We start from the raw sequence: 8624 nt of genomic DNA on the forward strand, positions 1-8624 counted from the left end.
ACACCTCAACCTCCCTATTTTTGCAAGCCACTACCCTAGAGCATATGAGAGTCCTCTGCCCATTAAAAAAACAAGTACCAAGATCTGATGACCATGCTCAACTACTTCCCAGCTGCTGCACGCTCTTTTTATAAATCACTGCAGAGTGAATAATTTGTTGTTAAACCAAGCTACATAATTAACCGTTTTTTTCTGTGAGTTTATGATCCCCTGAACCTGTATAGTATGTTGAATCTGAATACATTTCAGAAGACATGGCACCCCTATTGTAGGAAATTAAATGTATAGTAGGTGGTTTCTATGTGAATCAATTTGTGTATGATTTGAACCAGCACAATATATTGAATAAATTTAATTTTAAGATGTTGTTCCTAGTGTAGAAAATGTTATGTACAATGTGTTCTGTTGAGAATTATTTTGTGTGTGATCATTTGAACCTTTTTTAATCTGAATTAATTCAAAACAAATAAGTCATCACATACAGTATGTGAGTATTCATTTGATCTTGATTCCCTTTTTTTATTCATTACGTCTCTCTGTCACCACATTTAGCAGTAACTCTAAGCAGTTAATACTTATTTACTGCTGTCATCTCAGTACAGAAGGACATTTCTTGCCTTTAGGATGGGTTTAACGCAATTCAAAACTTAGTTGCTGATCATAGTGTTAAACGCAAAGAGAATGGTTTTCTGAACGTTTTGTAATATTTACCTTAGGGACCTGCATATTGGCACATCACATTGATCCATATTTGATATGTACAAGTTGTGCTTGTTTTGATTGAATTCATTTAATTGTATTCTATTTGTGTAGTTCTTCTATGGTATGTTCACATTGAGGGCTTCATTTTAAATGAGACTAAGATTTCATGACTCAACTTTTAAGAAAAGTCAGTGTTAAAGTTGATAGACCACCTTTAAATGAACCTCCATACAAATGAATTAACTACATATTGCATTTAAGTTATTTACATGAAGGGTGTACTGTACTTGAAAGTACTTAAAACATATCAAGTGTTAAAAAAGGACATCTTACAAGAGTCATGCAAAATGTCACATATACTGTTCTTCCACAAACTGAAATCATCCCTGGAGATAAACTGTTCTTCCACATTCTAAAAATTAAAACGGCAATAAAAAAAGTATTTTTTGAAATAACAAAAAAYTATAAATTGTTGTTGGAAGATATGGGTATGGTGAATTATTTGTCAACCATAAAACACCTAATGTGGTACACACAATTAATAATATAAAAATAACTGATTATCTTAAAATGGAAAAATTGTCACATYTATGGTTCTTCGTCTGTAGGATTCGGTTGTTGATCATTGTCAGACAGCCATTTTCAAGTCTTGCCATAGATTTTCAAGCCAATTTACTATGTCAAAACTAACTTGGCCAATCAGGAACATTCAATGTCGTCTTGGTAAGCAACTCTAGTGTATATTTGGCCTTGTGTTTTAGGTTATTGTTCTGCTGAAAGGTGAATTTGTCTACCAGTGTCTGTTGAAAAGCAGACAAATCAGGTTTTCCTCTATGATTTTGCCTGTGCTTAGCTCTGTTCCATTTATTTTTATCCTGAAAAACTCCCTTGACGTTGACATGCATACCCATAACATGATGCAGCCACCACCGCGCTTGAAAATATTATGAGTGGTACTAAGTGATGTGTTGTGTTTGCCCCAAACATAACACTTTGTATTCAGGACAAAGTAAAAATATTCATTGTCTTTTTTCTTTTCTATCTACCATTAGGTGCCCTCCCTTGCGAGGCATTGGAAACCTTCCTGGTTTTGTGGTTGAATCTACACTATATATACACAGAAAGTATGTGGACACCACTTCAAATTAGTGGATTCGGCTATTTCAGCCACACCCGTTGCTGTCAGGTGTATCGAGCACACAGCCATGCAATCTCCATAGACAAACATTGGCAGTAGAATGGCCTTACTGAAGACCTCAGTGACTTTCAACGTGGCACAGTCATAGGATGCCACCTTTCCAACAAGTCAGTTCGTCAAATTCCCTACTAGAGCTGCCCCGGCCATCTTTAAGTGCTGTTATTGTGAAATGTAAACATCTAGGAGCAACAATGGCCCAGCCGCGAAGTGGTAGGCCACACAAGCTCACAGAACGGGACTGTTGAGTGCTGAAGGGCGTAGCGCGTACAAATCCTTTGTCCTCGTTTGCAGCACTCACTACCGAGTTCCAAAGTGCCTCTGGAAGCAACGTCAGCACAAGAAATGTTCGTCAGGAGCTTCATCAAATGGGTTTCCATGGCCGAGCAGCTTCACACAAGCCTAAGATCACCATGCGCATTGTCAGATGGCAGTCCGACGGACGAATCTGGGTTTGGCGGATGCCAGGAGAACGCTACCTGCCCCAATGCATAGTGCAAACTGTAAAGTTTGGTGGAGGAGGAATAATGGTCTGGAGCTGTTTTTCATGGTTCAGGCTAGGCCCCTTAGTTCCAGTGAAGGGAAATCTTAACACTATAGCATATAATGACATTCTAGACCATTCTGTGCTACCAACTTTGTGGCAACAGTTTGGGGAAAGCCCTTTCCTGTTTCAGCATGACAATGCCCCTGTGCACAAAACGAGGTCCATACAGAAATTGTTCGTCAAGATCGGTGTTGAGGAACTTGACTGGCCTGTAAAGAGCCCTGACCTCAACCCCATCGAACACCTTTGGGATAAATTGGAACGCCGACTGCGAGCCAGGCCTAATCGCCCAACATCAGTGCCCACCTCACCATTGCTCGTGCCTGAATGGAAGCAAGTTTCCGCATCTAGTGGAAAGCCTTCCCAGAAGAGTGGAGGCTGTTTTAACAGCAAAGGGGGGACCAACTACATATTAATACCCATGATTTTGGAATGAGGTGTTTGATGAGCAGGTGTCCATATACTTTTGGTCATGTAGTGTATGTTTGAAATTCACTGCTCAACTTGAGGGACCTGAAGGCACTGTAGGGCTCTCGCCAAGAGTAGTGCACTATATAGGGAATAGGGTGCCATTTGAGAGGCACTCAATGTCCTTTCCTATTGCCANACCTGAAGGCACTGTAGGGCTCTCGCCAAGAGTAGTGCACTATATAGGGAATAGGGTGCCATTTGAGAGGCACTCAATGTCCTTTCCTATTGCCACCCCTCATCCTCACTCAGCCCATGTACTGATAAACAGACAGGCCACCAAGACAACCGTTTCTCAACTAGGCACAAAAGTAATTTCCTCCCACTGTTCCTGCATGCTGTGAATCGTGAGTAGGAACTCAATAGCTGGGTTACATTTCCTTCTGACTGGGAGGGTATTTGCAGTCGCACGCATCCCCCTTTCCATCTGTGTGGACGGGACAGAAATAAATCWGAATGTTTTGTTCCGAAGAAAAATAACAAATATTTCTAAATGTGACAAATAACCCCTTGAAGGACAAAGTTCTATCCATCAACAAAGACCTCTGATATGAACCATACAAAGCACTTCAATCCAAATTGTTTCTTCGTTCTGAAAGAATAGTCCCTATATCAGTTCATTTATTAAAATGACCAATGAGATTAAATATTCATGAGATATTTATCCAAATTGAATTMACTCACCCAACGAGGCTAGTCCCTGAAGGCCACACCCTGCCCCGCCCACGCCCAGGGCTCTGAGGTGTGGCCAGCATCGGCCAATGGTCTGCAGACATCGGTTGCTGAAGCGAGCCGGTTGTTGGCTGGAGGAGAAAGAGCGAGGTGCGTTACACAATAGACGTGCTAACGGTATTCCTAAAAATAAATGTGAGCTKAGAGAGTTGCCTCTCACCATGGATGTAGTGGTGCCACCTGGAGAGAGATTATGTCTCTACAGCCTGCTCCGAGAGCCCAGATCACCTCCTGTCCTACAGGGTCTGTGGCACTCCTAGAACAAAAAACACCAAWTCACTATACTTCATGGTATAATCATCCAGACACCCATTCATAATATATAGCAGGGGTCTCAAACTGTATGTGGTAAAGTGAACATCTTAGGCTCGCACCCGACCCTAACCCGCAAATATAGAAAATGCAATGTACAGTCYGAGACAGGCCTAAGTTTCTGCTTAGAATTTCCCACATTTTGGTACGCTATTTGTTAGTAAACTTTTCTATAAGTAGATACATGCAGCTTCTCTTCTGTCATTAATTGTTGCGCTAGAATGCTAAATTAACCCTTGGTCACCAGACTGTCATAAATCGATAGAATAAATGATTCAATCTCGTTGACGTCATTAAAGTTCTTTCATCTCTGCTCCTCTTGCACAGCAAAGACGTTAAGGGATGCAAGACTTTCTGTGCAAGATTTCCGTTTGACCGGTTTTAAGGAAAATAAAAAAAGGTATGAATACTACCCAACATATTTCTGATAAGATTTCAGTTCCACTTGAATGCATATTTTATGTGGTTGAAATATTAATCGGCTTTTATGATGCTGATAAAAATAGCACCTTTATAGATGGTCCCTGACTGTCAAATTTGTATAGCGCCTCGCAATCATCACATAACACTGTCATCATCCTTTTCACCAAATCTTTCCCGAACATTAGGCTATTGTTCTGGTCCTCCCTTACAGGTATCAGTATTGGTAAACTTATTTGCAGCTGATCTCCTGACATACCTGACCAATATTTATTTCAAAATATATTTTCTGAATACTCTAAAATCTCAGGATATACAATTAATGTGGAAAAACTAAATAAATGCAATAAACATATATATTTTTTTAAACTCATAATTTACAGCAATCTTTAAGTGGACCACAAAAAATATGAAATACTTAATACGTGACAACAAATAGAAAGATAACTTTATTCCATTACTGAACAGTATGAAAACAGATCTAATTAAATTGAATAATCTTCCCATAAATCGTACAGATWGAATAAACCTCTTCAAAGGCTTTGTATTTATTTTTGGTAACACTAATTCATAGAATAAAAAGGAAAGTTTTACATCTTCCTATGTCTGAGAGTGGTTTTAACCTTCCGGACTTGGAATGGTATCAAATCGCTACCCAAGGCTTTTACTTGRGACATATAGTCAAATTCACTAAAGAGGAACAATAGGTAACTATTGAAGATGCGCAGATCATCRCCAGAATCTTTTTACGTATCTATTTTCAAAGGAGAAAGGTAAGAACGTGAATAACTTAACAATTAAGAACACTATAACAATATGGAATAAAACTAAACATATTCTACAAGAACCAATATCACTTCCTAGAAACACAACCTTATGGAACAATCCTTGGATAGCTTTCCAGAATTCACAGATAAATTTGTCCACATGGAAAAAAACTAAAAAGGCATAGAAACCATAAATMACTTGGTAATAGGAAATACATTKATTCCCATGACAGCTTTAAAAAGCTATTTTCGATTGACCGATGTAYATATTTTCAAATAKATGCAACTTAAAASTTTTATATTACAACATTTGGATTTGAAATCTTTTGGAAATCAGAGCAATCTTGAGGGAATCCTATTGGTCAGAAAAGGATATTCATATGATAGGTAAACTACACAAAACCTTGCAYKGAYCCTATCCAACTGATAATCTCTTAGAAAAATATATAAACTATTGGAACCAAGATTTAAAAAGAACTGATATTGGCACAAGATGGAGGGAATGTTGGAACATAATTAACAAGACTACAGTTAACACAAGTGTACATTTAATTCAGTATAAAATAATGCTTCCTGTATAAAATGTCTGTTGTGTAATTCGTTATACAAGAGACAATTCTAACTCTACAGCACAACGGAAGAGTCATGTCTAAAGTGTAAAACTAATAATGACTCAATAATTCATGCCTTCTGGGAATGTTATAAAGTCCAAAAGTGAGGGCGGAAATTTGGCTGTCACAAGTATTACAATGTAAGTTTACTTTTAATCCGTCTGTCTGCATATTTCAAGACGTGACATATGAGGGTGCCGTGAGATACCCGATGGGTTGGACGATACTTTAAGTCAATAATCTTTTRTTTTTTTTTAAGTATACTTTTAAAAAATGTAAATGAACCAATCCTCCATGATTAACGCAATGGAAAGGTCAAATTATTTATAATGAAAGAGAAACAAAATGGTGCCGTTTGAGGTCAAATGGCATAAAGTGATGCGGGCYCTAGAGATGGGGGTGTGTGTTAGTGGGTCTGGGGCAGGGTTAATGTTGTGGATGTTTGTATGATGTTGTCATTTGTATGTTTATTTTTTGAATTGTATTTTTTTTTTTAAATAACTACTAAAAATAAAACCTCAAATGTAGCCTATAGATATGAATTGTACGATGTCAGCTAACCTGTCTGTGTGACGGCCTGCAGGGCAAGGCATTAGCAGCTAGCCAGCCACAGGGAGTGACGAGTACTGTATTGTATGTATTTTGTTATGTTACAGCCTTATTCTAAAACGGATGAAACAAAACATTTCCCTCATCAATCTACACACAATACCCCATAATGACAAACCAAAAACAGTTTTTTATACATTTTTGCAAATGAATAAAAAAAAAGTGAAACATTTACATAAGTATTCAGACCCTTTGCTATGAGAATCGAAATTGAGCTCAGGTGCATCCTGTTTCCATTGATCATCCTTGAGATGTTCCGACAACTTAATTGGAGTCCACCTGTGGTAAATTCAATRGATTGGACATGATTTGGAAAAGTCCCACAGTTGACTGTGCATGTCAGATCAAAAACCAAGCCATGAGGTCGAAGGAAGTGTCCGTAGAGCTCCGAGACAGGATTGTGTCGAGGCACAGATCTGGGGAAGGGTACCAAAAAATGTCTGCAGCATTGATGGTCCCCAAGAACACAGTGGCCTCCATAATTCTTAAATGGATGAAGTTTGGAACTGCCAAGACTCTTCCTAGAGCTGGCCGCCCGGCCAAACTGAGCAACCTTGGGGAGAAGGGCCTTGGTCAGGGAGGTGACCAAGAACCCGATGGTCACTCTGACAGAGCTCCAGTTCCTCTGTGTGGATGGGAGAACCTTCCAGAAGGACAACCACCTTTATGGTAGAGTGGCCAGACGGAAGCCACTTCTCAGTAAAAAGGAACATGACAGCCCGCTTGGAGTTTGCAAAAAGCCACCGAAAGGACTCGCAGACCATGAGAAACAAAATTCTCTGGTCTGATGAAAGCAAGATTTAACTCTTTGGCCTAAATGCCAAGCGTCACGTTTGGAGGAAACCTGGCACCATCCCCACAGTGAAGAATGGTGGTGGCGATGTTTTTCAGCGGCAGAGACTAGACAAGGAGACTAGTCAGGATCGAGGGAAAGGAGCAAAGTACAGAGAGATCCTTGATGAAAACCTGCTCAGGACCTCAGACTGGGACGAAGATTCACCTTCCAACAGGACAATGACCCTAAGCACACAGCCAAGACAACGTAGGAGTGGCTTCTGGACAAGTCTCTGAAAGTCCTTGAGTGGCCCAGCCAGAGCTCGGACTTGAACCCGATCTAACATCTCTGGGGAGACCTGAAAATAGCTGTGCAGCGACGCTCCCCATCCAACCTGACAGAGGTTGAGAGGATCTGCAGAGAAGAATGGGAGAAACTCCCCAATTACAGGTGTGCCAAGCTTGTAGCGTCAAACCCAAGAAGACTAGAGGCTGTAATTGCTGCCAAAAGTGCTTCAACAAAGTACTGAGTAAAGAGTCTGCACACTTATGTAAAATCTGTTTTTATTGTTGATACATTTGCAAAAATGTCTAAACCTGTTTTTGCCTTGTCATCATGGGGTATTGTGTGTAGATTGATGAGGGGGAAAAGCGATTTAATCAAATTTCAAAATAAGGCTGTAACAAAATGTGGAAAAAGTCAAGGAGTCTTTGAATACTCTCCAAATCCACTGTACTATATTGTGTGTATACTGTACTGTATTATATATACACACTGTACTATGTGTGATCGCCCCCTGGTGGTAGTACCTGTAAGTGACGGCCTGCAGGGCTCGGCAGTAGCAGCTGGCGAGCCACAGGGAGCGGTCAGTTAGCAGGTTGGGACAATGAGACACCTTGAGGATCAACAGGTTCCCTCCTGTAGCCTTTAGCAAGGACTCCAGACCCTCCTCCAGACAACCACTGGAGAGAGGGAGAAAAAGCAAGAGGAGAGAGAGAGAGAGACGGACAGACAGAAAAACAGAGAGAGAGAGGCAGACATACAACAAACAAGTTAATAAGGAACAACCACTGTTGCTGAGTAACCAATTACTCAGTGCAGAATGAGTATTGTCCTTGAGTTTAACAAGGCACTGCAGCAATGGATTTGGATTTGTCTGTCTAAGCAGTAGAATGTTAATAGTGCATGGCGTCATGCTGCTCTGAACAAGAGAGTCAAGAAAAATGATGTACTAAAATGTATTCAATCGGTTTGTGGAAAGCATAATCGAATAGAATAAAAGCTATGTTGTATTCATAAGGCTAAGGAGGGATAACGCGAGCAAGCATCTGATTACAGTGTGCGCACACTCGTGCACACACTCATACAAGGCAGTGCATACACACATTCACAAACACTCACAATGTCAGGAATGAGATTGTGTGAGAAAGCCCCAGGCTCTTTCTCAACCTGCTACGGTATATAGACTAGGAAGGAGAGATGATGG

General features: G+C 40.1%; 1 protein-coding gene across 1 annotated transcript in view; it reads right to left on the reverse strand.

Annotated features, from left to right (window-relative positions):
* LOC111958340 (F-box only protein 41-like) overlaps positions 1-8624 on the reverse strand; it is a 110062-nt gene that overhangs the window by 6850 nt on the left and 94588 nt on the right. The window contains exons 9-11 of the mRNA XM_023979565.2: positions 7948-8100; positions 3805-3900; positions 3597-3715 (exon numbers count right to left, since the gene is read on the reverse strand). Coding sequence (XP_023835333.1) covers positions 3597-3715; positions 3805-3900; positions 7948-8100 — 368 coding nt within the window. The remainder of the gene's footprint in view (positions 1-3596; positions 3716-3804; positions 3901-7947; positions 8101-8624) is intronic.

The sequence above is a fragment of the Salvelinus sp. IW2-2015 genome, linkage group LG34 (genome assembly GCF_002910315.2).
Source record: "Salvelinus sp. IW2-2015 linkage group LG34, ASM291031v2, whole genome shotgun sequence".
Lineage (NCBI taxonomy): Eukaryota > Metazoa > Chordata > Actinopteri > Salmoniformes > Salmonidae > Salvelinus > Salvelinus sp. IW2-2015.